Genomic DNA, 22,017 nt, shown 5'->3' with positions numbered 1-22,017 from the left:
CTGGTTGGCTAGTTGGCCCCCAGGATTGAAGGGGACTTAATCTTCCAACTCAAAATGCACCACAGGGCATGTTTGCACACTTGTCAAATCAGGTCACGTCCTCTACCTGCACCACTGTGCTAACTCGCCCCCTGGTGCGTTGTAAATTGGGGGATTTAATCCCCTTGAGTCCTGATGGTCCCTGGGGTCCAACTAGTCCACCAGGTAGCTCCAGTAAATGCCACAGAGCTGCGTTGCAGAGAGGTGTAAAAAGGGGCATGGCCTCGAACCACCTCTCTGCAAGGCAGCCCTGTGGTGCACACTGGAGGTACCTGGTGGGTTGATTGGCCCCCAGGGACCCCTAATATTGAAGGGGAATTAATTCCCCATCTTAAAACACGACACAGGAAGCATTTGCACAGAGTTGCTGGGAGGAGCGGGGCCTCCGGCACAATGATGGTGTTTTTTTTATTTTTATTTTTTAGAAGGGGGGATGCGTGGTCCTCTCCCTGCCACTTCTGGCCCTGGGGACCCCATCCCCTGGGGCTGGCCCTATCTGTTGGGGACCGTGGGGGGAGCCGCAATACCCCCCGGTACTGCCAGCTCCCCGCCTCCTGCAGGAGCCGGCAATTGATTTTCCACATGGCGAGCTGCTGACTAGGGGTGGGAAATTATTGCGAAAATGTTAAAAATCTCCGCAAATATGCGGAAATATCGTGAAGATGCAGCCGTTTTTTTCCCACCTGTTCGTGGTATTTTCTGCGTGGTCGCGGCTCGCCAACTTACCCATGCGGTTGCTCGCGGGCACGGCCATCTTGTTTTCACTTGTCTCACTTTGCATGATCGCGAGAAGAAATTTGTGATCGCGCGACGAATGATGTTACTGCGGGTGCAAACTGTCGCGAGACAGCGCAAATGGGTACCAACAATCCAACATCTCGTGGAGAATGCGACCGGATCGGGAAAACTTGTCGGCGAACGCGGGGATTCAGGTAAGGCGATCGCGCACTCACAAGAATGTATTATTTTACAGCGCGAGCAAGCAAAACATTTCCGGTAAAATGCGGAATGCGGAAATTTTGACATTTTCGCGCTCTCCGCAGAACACGAAAATGTCAAATTATCACAATTTCTGCGAGCAGAACGGAATTTTAGCCCAGGATTACTGCTGACATGCAGACCCCTGTGTGGAAAAGCAATCTGCTTTGGATTTTGTAAGCGAGAACAGGAAACCTGCTCTCGCTTCCAAAATCTAAACCAGTGTTTGCTATGGTAGGACAGGAGCCGCACGGCTCACGTCCTGCCATAGCAAACAGCAGTTGCCGGGGGTGGGCATCCCGGGACACTGCAGGACCCAGCCCTGGGGAAGTATTGGTCCCCAGGGCCATCTCGGGCTCCAGGAAGGGGCCACGTGGCCCCCCTCCCTATGTGATTAAAGCCCCGGGGAGGTGGTGGTCCCCAGGGCTCAAGGGTCCCTAATTGACCCTCGCATTTCCATTTTAGTGCCCCGGGGAGGTGGGTGGGCTCAAGCCCCCACACAGGATTATTTAAAAAACTAGCCTGGTGGTGGTGGCTCCCGGGGCTGCGGGGCGGGCATGGGCCCCGTGAATATTTAATATAAGCCCTGAAGTGGTGGTCCCCTGGGCTTGGGGGGCCTTGGAGGTCCCTCACACATTTAAAAAGTAGCCTCGGTGTGGCGGTCCCCGGGGCTGCAGGAGAGCCGAGTGCCCTCCCGCACATCATTTTAACCAAGCCCCATGGGTGATGGTCCCTGGGGCTGCGGGGGCCCTGCGGGCCCCCGCATATATTTTTTGCAAATACTCCCGGGACCTGGCCCACCCGGGGGCCTCAATTAAATGAAGTGCGGGAGCCCGCGCTTCATTTTTTAAAAATTTCGGCGAGATTTGCGGCCCCAGCGGAAATTTCGCAGAAATTTTTTTTTTAAATGTTTTTTGGGCGAGCAGGCCCAGATGGTCAGGGTGTTTCAACCCTGCCCCCTTTTCTTTTTTTTCACCATTGTTTTTCTGTTTTCTTGTGACTCAGTGAGTCACAAGATGGCTGCCAACACTTCCTGGTTTGGAGAGTTGATTAGAATTAAGCTTGTGGTCGTGACTGCCAATTAGACTGAAGCACGTGGTCGGGAGGGGTCGCAAATCCACAGCTGCCCTAGATATCGAAACTTTTATTTTTTGAATTTCTCAGCAACTACTGAACGGATTTACACCATTTAAAAAAAGGCCGCTTTCTCATCCAAGCACTACCGATGTGCCAAATGTGGGGTAAATCCGTTCAGTAGTTTAGGCTGTAGGCTTGCCTAAAGTTTTGTATGGGAAATTGATTTTTTGACTCTTATTTTTTGAGTGTATCAAAAACTACTGAACGAATTTACATCATTTAAAAAAAAGGTCGCTTTCTGAACTAAGCTCTACCTTTTTGCCAAATTTGGGGTAAGTCCGTTCAGCAGTTCGGGCTATAGCTGTCTCCAAATTTCCTATGAAAATTAACGTAGCGAAAACACGTTTTAGGACCCCCCTTTTTTTCAGCCCCCGCTTGACTAATCACCCCCTAACTTCCAAGACAGGAGCTGACCTGAAAAGTGCAACTTTTTGGAAAATTTAGTAAAGATTCGTTAAACGACACCAAAGTTAAGCATATCAAAAAATGCTTTACCTATGGAAACTAGGTTTTAACTATAACTACCTACTGGACAAAAAGTAGGTAATATATATATATATATATATATTATCTACTGGCAGTCGCCAGTAAGTAGTTATAGTTAGGACCTAGTTTCCATTGGAAAAGCATTTGTTCTTTTCCCAATAACACTGGCACCGGTTGATGAATCTTCGCGAAATTTTCCAAACTTGTGACCCTCTCCAGTCAGCTCCTATCCTGATAGTTTCATTCGCCAAGTGGAGGCTGAGAAATAAAGGGAGGTCCCAAAAAACGTGTTTTCTCAATGTTATTTGCCATAGGAAAATTTAGACACGACTACAACTCGAACTGCTGAACGGAATTAGACCAAATTTGGCAAAAAGGTAGCCCTTGGTTCAGAAAGCGACCTTTTTTTTTAAAAGGTGTAAATCCGTTCAGTAGTTCCTGAGAAATTCAAAAAATAGAGGTCAAAAAATCAAATTCACATAGGACAATTCAGACACCGTTACAGCTGAAACTGCTGAACGGAATTACACCAAATTTGTCAAAAAGGTAGTGCTTGGTTCATAAAGTGACTTTTTTTTTTAAATGGTGTAAATCCTTTCAGCAGTTTTCGAGATATTAAACGAAAAAAATCTTTCAATATCTGGGCGGGACCTAACTACACAAGCACAAGTTTGGCTTTAATCAGCTGCCAACACTTCAATCCAGGAAGTGTTGGCAGCCATCTTGGTGCAATGCTTTTTAGGTCTCGCCTAGCAATGCAGCGCATGAGCTGAACACTGCACAAACACCACAGCACTGCCCTAAACCCTAAAACACTACCCCAGCATGACCCCCTACACTGGACGAACACCACTGCACTGCCCTAAAACCTGAAACACCTCCCCCAGCACTTCCCCAATACTGCCCGAACACCACTGCACTGCCATAAACCCTGAAACACTACCCCTGCACTGTCCGAACACCACTGCACTGCCCTAAACCCTAAAACACAACACCCAGCACCACCCCCTACACTGCCCATACACCACTGCACTGCCCTAAACCTTAAAACACCACCCCCAGCACCACCCCCTACACTGCCCGAACACCACTGCACTACCCTAAACCCTAAAAAACTACCCCCAGCATGACCCCCTACACTACCCGAACACCACTGCACTGCTCTAAAACACTACCCCCAGCACGACCCCCTTCACTACCCAAACACCACTGCACTACCCTAAACCTTAAAACACTCCCCAAAAGCACAACCCCCTACATTACCCAAACACAACTGCTCTACTCTAAACCCTAAAACACTCCCCCAGCACGAATCCCTACACTACCCAAACACCACTGCACTACCGTAAACCCTAAATCTACCCCCAGCACGACCCCCTAAACTACACAAACACGACTGCACTACCCTAAACCCTAAAATACTATCCTCAGCACGACCCCCTACACTACACAAACACCACTGCACTACCCTAAACCCTAAAGCACTACCCTCAGCACGACCCCCTACACTACCCAAACACCACTGCACTACCGTAAACCCTAGAAAAGTAACCACCACCCCATGCCCAATCCCCCTTATCTCTCACTCCTCGTGGTTCCTGCTTCATGTCGTCTCTTAGGGGCGGTGCACGTCGTTGTGAGGAAACGGAACACCCTCTCTTTCCTTACAGCGACTTGGATCATCTACATTTTTTTAGAACTCATGGTCATTTACCATACATACCTTTACAACAAAATTCGTTGTAAAGGCATGCGTGGTAAATGACCATGCGTTCTAAAAAAATGCGTAGTGATGACTTTGCGATGTACAACGCATGTGTGGTAATTCATGCGTTGTAATGGTTACGCGAAGTAAAAAAGTAATTGTAACGGCTGTTTACCGATCGAAGTTGGCCCCTGTTCTTCAGTGAGTCATTTATTTGATAAATTAGGAGGAAGGAATGTGTTTTTTTTACCTAAAAGTGCATTCCCGGCTGTTGTATTGTGAAAGTGTCCGCGTGACCTGTTTTCACTTCCGGTGAGAGAGTGTAAGAGTCTGTTTGGCTCTAAAGAGTTTCTGCTGTTGGAAGGGGCCTGCTCGACACGTCATCAGAAAACACAACTAATGCAAAGCGTTGTCCCCGAAGTGTGGAGCAGTGCCATGAGAGGTCAACGAGTGTGCGTCCCACCGCAGTATGACTGTACCGCGTGGCCCATGTGCCGCCTCCAGTGTATGGAAGGCAGAAGCAGCATTCATCGCAGGTCCTCTTGAAGACCGTTGTAGCACTAATTCTACATTTTGGAACTAGGGCATTTTAACCTTGTTGTTTCTGCCAGAAACAAAGAGAAGATCCTGTGTTATTCAGTGCCCTCGTTACCTTTTCTGTGGGAAGTGGTGCTTGTCACTTCGCTGCCCCGCCAGTGCACACGACTGGGCTCCCCACCTTGTGTGCCATCTGCAGGGCCTCTGCACTCGGATCACTGGTTTTTGGTTTCTGGCGTGGCAATATAAACAGTTGCTCCCAAAGGACTAGCCTGAACACTTAGGTGAATATCCCCTTCACCTGCATTCCGCGGAAATTCTTTCCTAGCTCTCCCACATCGACAACAATGTCGTAATAGCAAGGCTCCGCTCGCGACAACGTATGACGTCATAGGAGCCATAAGAGGACCTCGTTGGCAGCTGACGTCAGTTCCACCCATTTTTTCTATGCCACCGAGGAAAACAGGTGGACCGACACATTTTCACATGTATACATAGTATACTAAATATATATATATATATATATATATATATATTACCTACTGGCGGTCGCCAGTAGGTAGTTATAGTTAGGACCCCTTTTCCATAGGAAATCCGCAACATTCTATTTTGAATAACTTTGGCGCTGGTCGATGAATCCTCGCGAATTTCTCAAAATAGGTGGGGCGCTACGCTCCGCTCCTACCCTGAAAGTATCGGGGGGATACGTCAAGCGGGGGCTGAGATAAAAGGGGGGTCCCAAAACGCGTTTTTCCCATGCATTTTTCCATAGGACCTTTAGAACGAGCTACAGCCCGAACGGCTGAACAGAATTACTAGAAATTTGGCAGAGAGGTAGTCCCTATGTCAAGGAAGTGCCTTTTGTAGGTTTGGTGTAAATCTGTTCAGTAGATTCTGAGAAAATAGCATTTAAATCAATATATATATCTGAGCCCGCTTACGGTACGCTTACCGTACGCTTACGGTAAGCTTACGGTACGCGTACGGTGGCGTGCGCGAGCGCGATTCTGATTGGCTGTTAGATCTTAGTAAACATTCGAATCGGCCGAAACCAGGAAGCGGCGGCCGCCATTTTGTGTGTTTCACTCAGAAAAAAAAGAGTGAAAACAAGAAAAGGGGGCAATGAGGAGAGTTACAGACCCCCTTACATTTGTGAGGGGGTCAAAGAAGGACTGTAAAGTACAAAGAAAACATTTATTGATTTTTAAAAAAATCACGGGGTACGCGTACGGTAAGCTTACGGTAAGCGTACGGTAGAAAAAAATGAAATTCAGATTTAAGTGTTTAGATATTAGGGGGCTCTAAAAAGAGCCGTTGTGTTTATGAAATGATTTTTTAGTGGTACCTACAAGTAAGTACCGATGCAGAGTCTAAGGTTCAAGAGGAAGACTCTGTTCCCTCTATCATTGAAGTGCACACCATCTCCTCTATAAATGTCTTGCATGTCAAAACGCAAGTTGTTGTGGTAAATGGCACCCATACCATAGTCACGGAGGAAAGCAGAAACAGATTTGTTGACGTGCTTTCTTGCTTTGTCAATCTGCGGACAGAAATGATTGGACCAGTTCCATTTTTGCCTTTGGCATATGTTGGAAAACACAAAGGCAGTTTTAGGGAAAAGTGAAAACAGTTGTGCAAAGGTGTCTTTCATAAGCATTTCCAGACCTACCCCAGTCAAAGTGCCTAGGTCATTGCCACCACAGTGCACTATTATGAGGTCAGGGTGTTGGATTTGCATGAAGGATTTCACCAATGGCATCAATTGGTGCCACTTTAACCCTCTCTGACCAATCCATTTAATGTCTACATTTGGCAAAGCAAGGTCTCTCACCATATATGTTTTCTCTGCAAACTTTTCACTCCAGAAGACATAGCTGTGCCCTACAATCCACACTGTGAACATCTTCAAAGGAGAACTGGATGCACTCAGGAGGTGTCTTTCAGTAGAATGGCAATATGAAAAGAAAGACAGTTTGGAAATGGAGGCATACATATTTTTTTCAAAACAAAAAGAACTGATTGGCTGTTTCATACCATTCTAGAATAAAAACTAGGCTGTATGTGTAAACTAATAGAAGCATGTTTTGTATTGGTACAAAAAAATGTGTTACCAAAGAACAGTAATATGGATTTGCTGTTAGGTTTGAAAAGTCAAGCACTCTTGCTCTGTGGAATTGAAACATTGTGTGGCGAACTTCTGACCTAACTCCACACAGCAGTGTTCCATGAGCTGTTGCTATGGTAGCAGGCAGAAGTCAAGTTGGGGGAAGGGTACTAGGCAGAAGTCAAGTTGGGGGCAGGGTACTTTTGGAAAAGGGTTGGTTTTCAACCAATAGAAATGTGTGATTACATTTGAAAAAAAGGGGGAAGCACTGAGATTTGAAACTTACATGTATATGTGTGGAAAAATAGAGGGAAAGTTTGCCATTATCCTGTTCTGCTGAGAGGAGAGAGGTGAACACAACAGAGATCCTGGCTCTGATAATCTGCTGTTTGAGTGTCACATTTCTTTCACAACTAACTAATTTTAAAGGTGAGTTTAGAGTTTGAGAGGGGATGTATGTGGTAACTTAAGAAATGAATAATAGAAATGGAAATTCTTTTTGTTGTAGTTGCGTTTATCATTTTCTGTTTTGGGAGAAATTTAAATGTGAGGAACATGTAAAATAATATGGAGTATGTTTTCACAATAAATTAAGGTGTACTGGAAAAAAAAAGAATAGTTTAAGGGTTTGAGGTTGGACTCAGTAATGCAAATACATTCAGCATCACTAAGGCTGGTTGCCCTTGCTGGAGTGTAGGCAGCCACCCAGGTTACACATGGAGGTGGTCTGAAAAAGAAGTTTGGACATGTGCATTTAAGAAAATCGAAAAAAGTGGTTTCATAATGTGTCAGTCTGTAAAAGTGATTTTCACTTGCCCAAAAAAAAAAGAGCAGTAAGTGTGCTTTCAAATTGGCAAAGAAATTTCGTTTTGGGACTAATGTGAAAACATGACTCTGTGTGCAGAGAGGAATTATAGGCAGAGATTTATTGCGTATTGCTCTGGTGATTTCACAGTTGCATTAGATGGAAAGGGGGAGCGATTTTTTGCGGGAAGAAGCAGACTCTTAGCACACACCCATGTGCTTGCCATGTATAATCATGCACAGTATTTACAAGCGAGTGGGGTTTTCAGGTTTCAGTCTGTAATGCAAATACATTCAGTGTCACTAAGGCTGGTTGCCCTTGCTGGAGTGTAGGCAGCCACCCAGGTTACACATGGAGGTGGTCTGAAAAAGAAGTTTGGACATGTGCATTTAAGAAAATCGAAAAAAGTGGTTTCATAATGTGTCAGTCTGTAAAAGTGATTTTCACTTGCCCCAAAAAAAAAGAGCAGTAAGTGTGCTTTCAAATTGGCAAAGAAATTTCGTTTTGGGACTAATGTGAAAACATGACTCTGTGTGCAGAGAGGAATTATAGGCAGAGATTTATTTCGTATTGCTCTGGTGATTTCACAGTTGCATTAGATGGAAAGGGGGAGCGATTTTTTGGGGGAAGAAGCAGACTCTTAGGACACACCCATGTGCTTGCCATGTATAATCATGCACAGTATTTACAAGTGAGTGGGGTTTTCAGGTTTCAGTCTGTAATGCAAATACATTCAGCATCACTAAGGCTGGTTGCCCTTGCTGGAGTGTAGGCAGCCACCCAGGTTACACATGGAGGTGGTCTGAAAAAGAAGTTTGGACATGTGCATTTAAGAAAATCAAAAAAGTGGTTTCATAATGTGTCAGTCTGTAAAAGTGATTTTCACTTGCCAAAAAAAAAAGAGCAGTAAGTGTGCTTTCAAATTGGCAAAGAAATTTCGTTTTAGGACTAATGTGAAAACATGACTCTGTGTGCAAAGAGGAATTACAGGCAGAGATTTATTGCGTTTTTTTCTGGTGATTTCACAGTTGCATTAGTAGGAAAAAGGGGGAGCGATTTTTTGGGGGAAGAAGCAGACTCTTAGCACACACCCATCTGCTTGCCATGTATAATCATGCACAGTATTTACAAGCGAGTGGGGTTTTCAGGTTTCAGTCTGTAATGCAAATACATTCAGCATCACTAAGGCAATATATTCTGAAAACAGCAAAAATAAGGCAAAAATATTTTTTGAAAAATATGTAAATATGTGTACTGTATTATAAAATGTTTTAAAAATATTAATACTTTTTTTTCAGATTGATATAGAAAGTTTTCGAAAACTAGAACCATTTTTAAAGCTATTTTTTTAAAAAACAAATGAATAAATATTTTTTTGAGTGAGTATGGTAAGTCAATAATAATAATTGTAGTCTCTCAAGGACCTTGTAATGTGATAATTGATTTTTAGTGTTTTTTTAAAAAAAAAAAAAAAAAGTACGCGCACCGTACGCGTACGGTAAAAAAAAAAAAAAAAGTTTTTAAAAACATATGTAAAAAAAAGATGAAAGATAAGGTTGGCTCTTAAAAGAACCGTTGTGTTCATGCAGGGACAGAGGAAAGAAAGCATGGAAAAATTAGTCTCTGTGACAAGTGTGCTGATCTATTTTGTTGTTCACTAGGGAAACACTGGTCTCCCTATGACAAATTAGATCATGACAAGAGGCACATCGAATATCAACCCTCAGAAAACGAGGGTTAATTTCCAGAGGGCCAGCAGAAGGAGATGCTCCCCCCACAGATGAAGGGCTCACCTGACCTGCAGAAGAAGGAGTCAGCCCTGCAGATGATGGTCCAGGCTGAGCTGCTGTGGATGTACTTGCTTGTCTTTCTGAAGAGTTACCTCCAAAAAGATGACCATGTGTCCTTCTGTGTACATCCTGGAGGTGTCTCTTCATGGTGTGATTCCCAAAGGAATACTTCCTGTCAGGATTACCTCTAGAAAGTACACGCTGACACAGCCTGCAAGTTACTAAGGGTGCATTCACCTTTTGCTGGCCTTCAGGAAAAGTAAAATATTCCCATACATAAGAGGGCTTTTGTTTCCTCGATCTCTGCCTCAAGACAGTGCTGCTAGTGCTAGCCTCACTCTCAGAAGAGCTCTGCTATTCTGCCATCGTATCCCAAAGACAAACCAGCTCCTTCTCCCAAGGGATCACAAGCAGAAATGAGGGGAATGGGTGTGGTGTAGGAGAGTTCTAGAACTGAAAGTAGTTTCAACCAATCAAAAGTTGTGTTTCATGATCACATGACCTACCGTACGCTTACGGTACGCTTACGGTACGCTTACGGCAAAAGTGCGCATGCGCGTAAAAAAGACACGCGCTTGCGCGCATGCGCATAACAGTCACTACCCGACACTTCCGCGTAACGTGCGCGTGTAGCGTACACGCGTACGCGTCCCACGCGGAGTACGCGCGGCTACGCAAATTGCGTAACTATACGCAAAAAGCGTAGATAAATTACGGGCGTTGCGTAAACCGTACGCTTACCGTGAGCTTACAGTACGCGTACTAAAAAAAAATGAAAAAATAGAAAAAAAGTACTGCTAATAAATTTTACATGTTTATTTTAAAAAATATATTAAAAAAACAAATTAAAGAATTTTAAAAATGTAATCATAGTCTTTATAAAAGGTAAGAAAATTAAAATAAAAATATGTTAGAAAAAATAGAAGAAAAAAAAAAAAATTAGCATTTAAAAAACCTTGCAAATTCACTGAAAAAACCATGGGTTTCACACACGTTATAGTTAGGACTTAGCATTTAAAAAACCTTAGAAATTCAGTGAAAAAACCATAGGTTTCACACACGTTATAGTTAGGAATTAGCATTTAAAAAACCTTAGAAATTCAGTGAAAAAAACCATAGGTTTCACACATGTTATAGTTAACTGGACATTTTACTCGTAAAAAACCATTGAAATTGCCCCGTTATAGTTAGTTCAGCTAACTATAACTCGCGCGCCCGCAATGCACTGCTGATGACGTCACATATTACATCACTCATGACATGGTCAGTGACATCACTCATGACATCACTGATGACATCTCAAATGACATCACTGATGACGAGTAAAATGTCCAGTTAACTATAACATGTGTGAAACCTATGGTTTTTTTCACTGAATTTCTAAGGTTTTTATATATATATATATATATATACACAAATGCATAACCAATAAAGGCATAAAGAAATAGCAACAGATCAAGCATTTCTCACTATTAAAACATAAGCATGATTAAGACATATTAAAAACATTCATGCCAAACAGTAAAAGTAACTTTTTGGTAGAAACAGGTGGGCATCCTAATGTTTTTTTTGTTTTATATACTTTTTTTTAATATTTATATTATTTTCTTTATTGTTTTTTTTTTAAATATATTTTTGGGAGTCGCGCACCCAAAGCGTACCTTTCCCGATCACTGCGCAGAACCTAGCCACCATTTTGGGATTGTTGTGTAGGATCCACGTAGGATGTGCGATGGGTGCGTATTTTCGTGTGTGATCACTATGCGACTGGTACGCGACTCCAGGCACATACGCGACACATACGCATTACTTTACGCGACGCTTGCGCATGGAAAGCCCCGGTGGGTGGCGGTCTCCGGGGCTGCGGGGGGGTCTTGAGCCCCCATATGTATTCTAAAGAAGCCCCAGGGCCTTTGAGCCCCCCACCAATGAATATTGAAGCCCCGGGGGAGACGGTCCCCGGGGCTGGGGGGGCTGTGAGCCCCCATACATAATTTTATAAAGCCCCAGGGGTGGCAGTCCCCGGGGCTCACATAATAATATTGCCCCGGAGGCTAATTACCAATGAAACGCTTCGTTTTTTTTTTAATCGGTAGGATCAGCGCACCCTGAGAAAAAGGATTTCTCGTGCCTCGGTTCTACCGAGGCACAAAATGGCTGCCAACACTTCCTGGTTTGGAGTGTTGACAGCAAGTTGACAGCCAATTAACATGCAGCTCGTGATCGGGAGGGTGCGCGCAGGGTGCACTCAGGGTGTGCAGATCCACCGCGCCCATAGATATATATGTGATTTTACTTTTGATTTTCTCAGTAACTACTTGACGTATTTACACCATTTAACCAAAAGGCACTACTCTGAACCATGGGCTACCTTTTTGCCAAATTTGGTGTAATGCCGTTCAGCAGTTTGGGCTGTAGCTGCGACTAAATGTTCCTATGGAAAATTGCATTTTTCTCAGCCCCCGCTTGACGGATCACCCCGAGAGTTTCAGTATAGGAGTGGACCGGAGCTGGCCAAAAGTTTAGAAAATTTCGCGAAGATTCGTCAACCGGCACCAACGTTATTGGGAATAGAATGTTGTTTCCTATGGAAAATAGGTCCTAACTATAACTACCTACTGGCGACCGCCAGTAGGTAATGTATTTGCATATATATGTTTGACTATTTGTATATGTATATGTATATGTTATGCCAATATGCAATTGTGAATGATGTTACGGTAGCCCTATTACAGGTGATATAGCATAAAATGCGTTTGTAATACAGTGGATGTTCCAAACGTCACATTTGTGAGTTGGTATCATAAAATAGTGAGCATGTGAGCCAAAGTGACTAGAAACATAAGACAAAATAGCTACTTTTTTGTTAATAACACACTGCAAATATGTTTTTACTAAATAATGCAATTTAATTGATTTTAAAAGTGACAGATTTGCATGATGTCTTACTCATTCACAAATGTGCATGTAAGCTAGTCTGTTTTTTGAAAAATGAATTTGATAGGCATACACCTTTTTTAAAAAAACAGACAGGAATGTGAACACATTGGTGACAGAGTAACACATACCGCAAAACTTTTGCAGATGTGATGATCCGTAATGTATATGTTGGAGTATTCCACCTAGAAAACTCCACATGAGGCATAAAAAAATGACTCATTATCTCAGACATTTTAGAAATGCATCAGGGTTTAATCTTTTTCATAATGTGATTTGCATTTTTTTTTCAAAGAATACATCTAAATCAGTGCCTTCAAAATGTACTGTAATATTGTACCAAGTTTTTTCACAATGGAAAATGACACTAAAATTAGAAATGTATAAAGCCCTTTATATGTACTTATGCTGTGGAAGTAATTTTAAAATACCAACAAATTAATTTTTGAATTTCTTCAACAACTTAAGTAAACACTTAGGATGTGATACTTTATTAAGCAACTTAAGTACTGGGGGCTTCATTTCTGAAAAGTGGCGCATCGCTGTGCGAAAACAGCGATGCATCACTTTTCACTGCGTCCTCCCTGCGACACCAATGATGCGTCATATTTACAGTATGACGCATCATGTCGCAAGGAGTTACAGATACGTCAGTATTTCTGATGTATCTGTAGGCACAAAAGTGACGCATTGCTGGAGTGTGTCACAAAAGTGACGCAACTCCAGCAATGTGTCCTTTCACATGGGCAAGTCCCATGTTGATAGTGCCTGTGTCAGTCTTACGCCTGCCATGAGGCAGGTGTAAGATATTGACGCATTAGCGTCCAAGAAATGGCGCAGTTAATCATATAGATTTCACTGCGTCACTTCTACGACCCTTTTTTGGTCAAAACGCCCCCCTTGCATACATTATACCTGGTGCAGGTATAATCTGGCGCAGGGGTTTACAAAGTGACGCATCTACCTAGATGCACCACTTTGTAAGTATGATGCAACAAGGGGCATTTTTTACGCCACTGGTGCTTCACAAAAAGTGACGCACCGGCATCGCAAAAGTGATGAAAGGCCTAATAAATAAGGCCCTGGATCCATAAAATTATTTTTAACCCTTGAAAAATACTGAAGTTAGTTGAAGTTAGTGTTGCAATTGTGAAATGCCCAAACAAAATAAACAGGCTTTCAGTTTATAGATATATTGGTACAACATTGCAGTAAATATTCACACATGTTGATTCAAATTTTTACTTTTTAAAATAGAAACACATCAACTTTTTTTGCACGCACAATGTTCAAAGAAGTTTCTGCTTTATATTTATTTTTGTGACATAAGTTCAGTATTCTAAACAACCAAAGCGAACCACTCAGAGGTGTTAAACAGTTCCCAGGGAGAATTGAAAATGATTAGGAGAAATGATTAAAAATAAGATAGGAGCAATAAGGGGAAATTACAAAACTGTGACCAAATGGTTTCTGAAGATGTTCCCTACATGCATGAGATAATGATAAAATTAAATCAAAGTTTCAAAGCCTTTAAGCAGGTAAAACATGACATTTTGGGAAATGTTTTTAAGAAAAAGTTCATGATCAGTTCTATTTACACAGATACAATAAAACTATTCTATATGTCTTTTCAGCATCTTCAAGAGCAGGTGAACGGGACATTGGCCAAGAAGGCAGGGAACCAGCTGGGTCCTGTGTTTCAGGTGGTGAGATATCGGACACAGATGGACACAGTGGCATTGAGTTTGAGGGGACTGGAATGGAGGCCACCACCTCGTCATCATCTTTGAAGGCCTCCACAAGCGAACAATCCCAAGTGGTGATGGACCCTACAGCAACTGTACCAACCGCATCTTTGTCTGCCACCCAGAGATCATTTCCACCATCTCTCTTGCTCCCCCCAGTAGGCCAAATCTGACCCCCCAAAAGGGCTGGGATCTCCTTCGCCACAGGCACCTCAACCATTGCCCCTGTCACCCCGGATGTGCTGAGTGAGGAGGCTATTGACCTCTTACGCGGCATCTCTGTAGACCACACTGCAATTGTGAATGACATTCAGGGCCTTAGTTGCCAAATGCAATAAATGCTTCCATTATTGGTCGACACTCACAGTCCAATGTCTGGAAGGCAGGGATCACTTGCATAAATAGCCTCCTCACTCACCACAGCCTCCCAAGCAACCCAACCTTGTACACCAACTCAGGTCCCTTCTTCTACCCAAATCTCAAGCCCCATCCCAATCTGAAGTATACCCTTTTTCTTTGCAGACACACATAAACACAGACACACAAACAACATGCACACACTAGTGATACTGCACTCACAGGCATCAAAACCACCACCACATCCACATCCACCACAATACCCACAACCACCAGCACCCCCACAAGCACCACAACCATCTCCACACCTACAACCAGTAGCACACCTACAAGCACCACAACCACCACAATACCCACAATCCTCACCACATCCCACAACCACACAAACCACCTCAACAGCACACTCATCCAAACCAACACACTCACACAAAAGCACACCTACACGCAAAACAACACAAACCAAACCCAAACACACTAATTCATCAGAATACCAAACACCAGCCAAACCGCACACATCCAAACATACACAACATACACCAGATACACATGTAACTGCAAAACATACAGACACACGCACTACAACCACACCAACCACCTCAACAGCACACTCATCCAAATTAACATATTCACACTAAAGCACACCTATGTCCAAAACACCCACCAAATTCAAACGCACACACTCTTCCAAAAACCAAACACCTGCCAAAAATTACACATCTAAACATACACCAGACCCACATACAACTGCAAAGCATACAGATACACGCACATCACACACTCCAGCTCCCTCTGCCTCCAAAACCCAATCTTCTCCCACCCCTCCTACCTGTACTCCTCCTTTTGAATTTTCATCCTACCTGTCCCTAACCCCTGTCAAACCCAAACCCACCCCGCAAAAAAGATCCTTGAAGTCCATTCTCTGTGCCCAAAAGTTGCCACTTCTTGAGGAGGTTAATCTTTGGCAGTATATCTACGAGGCATGTTTTGTGCAACACTACAACTGCCTGTTGTGAAGATAAATATTTTTGTTACCATTTTATGTAAAATAAATATGAGAGAAGTATCTCATTTGTTAATAAAAAAATAATTTGACAAAGTTTATCCTAACATTAGTTTTCATTTACAATTTGTTAATTCATAGAAATGTAATGATGAAAATGTGAATTCCATAGTTTTACTTGCAACTATGGGGCACATGCAACAAAAGTAGAAATAGCGATTCCTTCATTGCAAAAAATAAGGATTCGCAATTAAAAAATCACTATCTGGAATGCATGAAGGGAATCGGTAAAAATAGCGATCCGCTAATATTTGCTAAAATGATACAGAGGACACAAATGTGACCCGCTAAGCCAGGGAATTCACAAATAGCGTGTCTCACTGGAAGCAGGCTGATGACATCACGATCAGGAAGTCATCCAGTCCATGCTTCATTCAGTGACCTGAGGCGCTCAGAGGAGGAGTCAAGTACTGAAGCTGACCTGAGACACCTAACAATCGGTATCCAACAACTGTTTACAGACCCAGGATGGCCAAACCAACAGCAGGGGAGAGTGCCACGCCCAGGAAGAGGAAGCTGAAGTTGTCAGAGAGGGAACTTGAACATCTGATTGAGAAGGTCAGCAGTAACCATGATAAATTATTTGGGAAACTGTCCCTGAACGTGCCAGAGGCAGTAAAGCGTAAAATATGGCTGCGCATCAAGGAAAAAGTGCATGCTGTGGGAGTCACACACCGCAGCATTGATGATTTGAGGAAGAGGTGGTACGACCTGAGGAAACGTGCCAAGGAGCGCATAGCCAAAAGGGTGAAGGAAGCAGGTGGTACAGGAGGGGGACCATCGAATGCACCTACCAACACAGCCCTGGAGGACCTTGTTGAGGCGACCATCGAGCCTGAGGCAGTCATTGGAGTCACACAATTGGACATATCTGGCACAGAAAGTACCCCACAAGGTAAGATGCATGCCAGCGTTAATCCTTTGCGTACTGTATATTCGTGCACATACCCCCAGGCAAATCACAGTGTACAGGCAAAACTTCATGCCACGTTTCCCCTCATACAAAAAATGTATCATGGGAGTTGTAGTCATGTCAGCCAAGTGGGCATTCAAAATCAACTATGGTTAACAATACATACCAACACTGCATGTCAGCCAGTGTGTTTAAATCTGTCATTTAATCTGAACATAGTATGCCAAATGATAAACAGAAGTAGGATCAAACAAAATTAACACTGTACTGTTTGACATCACAGATGCAGCTGAGGCAGACTCCGAGGATAGTGATCGGCTCCACATCTCAGAGACACCTGCAGAGATGGATGTAGAGACTCCAGTGGTCCCAGCACGCACACCACTCCGACCACCAAAACGCAGGGCAAATGTACCCTCACTGCAGCCAATGGAAGCTGAGCTGACTTCAGCAACCACTACAGGCTCCAGCCAGCAATGTGTTGCAGCACCAACTCCAACACAAGCACAGGTCCAACCAGGACAACGGGGCAGATCTTGGGCCCGTATTGTGGAACGTGATGAGCAGACTCCAAATGTGTATGGCCGAGTGGAGTCACAGATGCTCCGCGAGCAGCGTCTGCAGGGGAGACACATGGGTACAATAAATATGCAGATCTCAAAGCTGGCTAAGAACATCAGCACAATGGCAGACAGTGTGCGTGAGCTAACAACAGTGGTTGCTAAGGGGAATTGGCAGACAAACTTGCGGCACTAAGCGGAGAAGGCATCGCCAGAGCTTGATCCGCACGTCAGCGAATACAAGGACCATCAAAAAGCTCAGCAACACCACCGCGCTACTAGCACGGCACTCCGTGTCCATGCATATTGATCTTGGACATTTATGTGGGGATGTTGCCAGGGCCTTAGGACAAGTGACCACTGCTGTGGAACACATCCAGTCCGGGACTGTGAGCGCCATCAACTTGGAAGGGAAGGAAGGGATTGAGGAGGCATCGAGCCTGAGTAGCCTGTCAGTTCCAGGGAACACTACCAGGAGGCGCAGTTCGCACAGCTCCACATCCACAGGCACACATCAGGGTGATGTTGCAGAGGCAGGCGACAGGAGGCTGGGGGCACGTGGAAAGAGGCGCTAGCCATGCATATCATACTTTTTGGCCATGGTGGTGTAACCTAGGTCAATTACAACATAGTGATTGCCCTACAGTGATTAGAACTATTTTATTTTGAATTTAGAGCCCAATGCAATCACCTTCCTAATTTGCAAAATAGTCTTCTTTAGTTTGACATGTGCTCATGTTAAGAAAACATTTACGTTCAACATTCAGTTGTAATGGCTCATTATTACCTACCTCAGAAATGATGTTGTGTGATGTGTGCACGTCTCCTCTGCCCTTCTGCTGTCGGTGTTGTGAGGGTGGTTGGTCATCCCCATCAGAGTCACTGTCGGACATCTCAATGTGTATGCCTCTTCTGGTCGCAATGTTGTGCAACATTGCACATACAACCACAATCCTGCAGCAGGTCTCGGGGCTGTAATGCAACGCTCCACCAGTTTTATGAAGAATGTGGAAATGACTTTTGAGTGTACCGAAGGTCCGTTCAATCACATTCCTGGTGCTTATGTGTGCCGTGTTGTACTTCTGCTCCTGTGGTGTGGCTGGGTTGATGTAGCAAATAGGTATATGTATATATCAAGTAGGTGTCCTTCGCCAAATATACCCCCGAGCAGACGCATGTGGATGCCACTGTGGCAGAATATATACGAGTCATGGGTGCTTCCTGGAAATTGTGCCACGATGTCTGGTATTATATGCTTTGCTTTGCACACGGCCTGCACATTGATGGAGTAGTACGACTTCCTGTTCCAGAAGATATACTTGTTGGCTGCTGGGGGACATATGGGGACATGCGTGCAGTCTATGCATCCGATCACATGGGGGAATTGGGCCACCTGGTAGAACTCCAGTTTTGTCTGATTCAACTCCTGTGGGGTTGTGGGGAAGGTGATGTGTGTGTGGATCCTTGTCATCATGGCATCAAGGAATTTATGGAAGAAGCGTGAGAGTGTGCTTTGGGATACCCCACCGGCTATGGCTACTACCCCCTGGAAACTGCCTGATGCTAGTAGGTGCAGGCTACATAGGACCTGTACTTGTGCAGGGATGGCATGGGTCCTAGGGGTCTGGTGCTGCAATAGGGGTTCCAAATCTACAATTTGGCAAATGATCATTGCATGGTTCAGCCTGCACTCATCATAGATTTCGTCATCAGTCTGTCCCAGAAATGTTATGTGCACTCAGAATATCCTCTCCTGTATCCTCCTCCTGCGCTGGGCTGCCCATTGATCCTCATCCTCCTTGCAAGCACGTAGAGGGCTGCCATTGTGAAAGGCTTACGGGGTCTCCTGAGGCATTTTAACGGCTTTCAGATTGCTAGCACCTGTGTTTATTTTGTTTTTTTGTAACTTTACCTCCTGGTTGAGATTCCCCTTATTCTGCTCTTGCTAAATAGCGATTTTCATGATATTCGCTATTTGTGATTTTACATGCGATGTATTGCGATTCTGTAATTGCTAATCGCTATTTGCGGTTGCAGTTTTATGTTTCGCTATTAGGGATTCGCTATTTTGCTAATCGCTAATTTTGCAGAAGCCTTTTTTGCAAATTTCTTATATTTTCGGTATTTTGGTTGCTGCATTGGAAAGTGTTGTTTTGCGGTCGCTAAAGGGCTATTTTCACGATTTGCAATTTTTGAGAGGGTATTTTTGCTTGATGCATGTGTCAGTATGAGAGGAAATACAACAGTTTTTTTAAACAAATTTCTAATGCAAGAGTCCATACACTAGTAAACAAAGAATTTGATGGTTATTAAAATTTTGGTGAAAGCCTTCCTCATGATAATGGACACTTACACCCAAAAAATAATTCATTTTTTTTTAAAGTGTTAATACAGGTGCATTTATTTGAACCTGATGCGAGATATAAATAAACTCATATGCATTACACCTTAAAAAATAAAATTTACATTTTATAAAATACAGAAAACAAACTAGACATGGGGAAATGTTACATTAATACATATATAAAATGATTTAAATTTAGAACAAACATTGATTTTACAGTTAATTAAAAGAAATCCCATTGTCTAGTGCAATTTCTACAATATATTAAATGTAATTATTTCAATAATGTGTAATGCATATGATTAGAATTTGATAGTTTTCGAAAAATAATGAAACACACTTGTATAAAAAAATAATCTTTTATTGATGTCAATTTTTGTGTAAGTGTCCACATTATCATGAAGCCAGCCTGCACCAAATTTGAAAATAAAATTAAATTATACATTACACAAATATGTATTATACATCAGTAAAACAATACTGTAAGAGAGATTTAAAATTGCACGAGTCCAGAGCTAATGTAAACAGACAATTCAAAAGGAAACAAACGTACTTTCGATTCTGGCAACTACAGGGTTGATTTGCTTTGTGGTTCATGATGGGAAGGGAAGTGGAAAAAAGAAAAAGGTAAGTTTCTGACTTATCTTCCTTATGAACCGCCAATCAAGTGTGGATGTCTCCACATCACAGTTCCGTCGGTAGGAAGGCACATCATGATTGGCCGGCACAAAAACTGCCTGTAGTCCCTCTGACAGCCGCTTTTACCCAGGAGGCCATTAACGCAGGAGGACAAATATGGCAGAGACTGTGGCGCTCAGATAGGCTATCGTCCATCGACCCACCAGCATCTATATAGAGCGGGCAGACCTCCTAATAGGTGGATAGAGAAGCCAATGGAAAATCGACGACGGGACTAGATCTGCTAATATCTAAATCAGGCCGTGAATCTACACATGTAGAGTTACATCGGTGAATTGGCCCTTAAGTGTCACAGTTTCTCAAAATACTTCAATTGTAGGTGAGAGTCCACACAAGAGTACACTTGGGTTCCTTTAATCGTTTGTAGTGAAAACATGCTTTGCGAAGAGGAATTTTGTTTGGTAGAATTGTTCATCAAAAATATCAAACCATGTTTATGTTATGTATATGAGGTAATAACTGAATACTGTGTGTCACACACTGTCTGCTCTCTTTGGTATTTCTGTTCTTAGGTGGTGCTGATAAGATCCGTTTGGTGAATTCTGGAGATGCATGCAGGGGCAGAGTGGAAGTGAAACATGACAATCTATGGGGAGCTATCTGTTTTGATTACTGGGATATAAAGGATGCACAGGTGGTCTGCAGACAGCTGGGATGTGGGACAACAAAAGGAGTAACCTTTGAAGATGTACTCTTTGGAAAAGGAAAGCTCCCAGTCTTGCTGAATGATGTAAAATGTACAGGAGAAGAAACCTCACTCTATGATTGTCAGCACTCTTCCTGGGGATTCAATAGCTGCAAGAACAGAAGGGATCCAGGAGTCATCTGTCCAGGTAAGAGATCAATGTGGAATCCTTAGGGGGAGGAGACATGGCCTAAGGGCCAGAGCTTCCAAGTTTTGAACTTGGTTCGAGTCCTGACCATCACTTAATATCCTGTGGATCTAGGTGAATCACTTAAGCCCAGATTTACTAATGCTTTACTAACAAGTGTTGGGGTGGGATGCACTATGCAATGCAAACCAGGGTTTGTGCTATAATTTATTGCAAAGTAACAAAAGCCAAAAGTGCACCAGCACAGGAGGAGAGACAAAATGCGCCTAATTAATATGGCAGGTTTGTCTCTATCCCTTTGACACAAGGCTGCACAGCAACTTAGCTTCAATTGTCAGTAAATATGGACCTTAATCTGCCTGTGCCTAAAAAAAGTGTAATGTAATCTAATTCTCATGTGAAGTGCTACACTGTCCTTGAACCAAGTTTGTCTGGTAACAACACCTGCTAAATCCTTGAGATACTTGTGTTATATTGTAATAATATACTTAGGAAGCAACACTGGCTAGCAGTCAATATCCTGTTAGTTCTAAAAGATATTTGGTTGTATTCATTTTTTAAGGCATAGGGTTAACTATTAGATGAATGAATGAATTAATGAATGAATGTACTTTTGTAGAGCACAGTATAAAGTCCAAGATAGGAGAACTCTGGTGTAGAGACAGCAGACCTTAGAAAAGGCCAAGAAAGTTAACGCAATTTTAAGAGCCACGTTTTCAGCCTCTTGAGAAACATTCTTTCAGATCCGGAATGAAGCAAGCCATGAGGGCGGGTGTTCCATTGTCTGGCTCGCAGGCAGCCAAAGGAGTGACGACACAATCTAGAAAGTATATAATTGAGGAACCTTTTAAAGATATGAGATGTAGAAAGGTGGCATATTATGTGGTGATGCTGGTTAGGCCTCACTATGTAATACTCTCACAATACCCCAAAGATGGCCATTGGATTCACACTAATAGATCCTTAGCTCAGTCCTGGTAGTGCGGCA

At 43.2% G+C, this 22,017-nt stretch overlaps 1 protein-coding gene across 1 annotated transcript in view; it reads left to right on the top strand.

Moving 5' to 3' along the window:
- LOC146863561 (CD5 antigen-like) overlaps nt 1-22,017 on the top strand; it is a 1,059,357-nt gene that overhangs the window by 920,427 nt on the left and 116,913 nt on the right. The window contains exon 5 of the mRNA XM_085643023.1: nt 20,709-21,029. Within this exon, the coding sequence (XP_085499149.1) occupies nt 20,709-21,029 (321 nt within the window). The remainder of the gene's footprint in view (nt 1-20,708; nt 21,030-22,017) is intronic.

The sequence above is a fragment of the Triturus cristatus genome, chromosome 2_2, assembly GCF_964204655.1.
Source record: "Triturus cristatus chromosome 2_2, aTriCri1.1, whole genome shotgun sequence".
Classification (NCBI taxonomy): Eukaryota; Metazoa; Chordata; class Amphibia; order Caudata; family Salamandridae; genus Triturus; species Triturus cristatus.
This window is presented reverse-complemented; position numbering and strand designations above follow the sequence as displayed.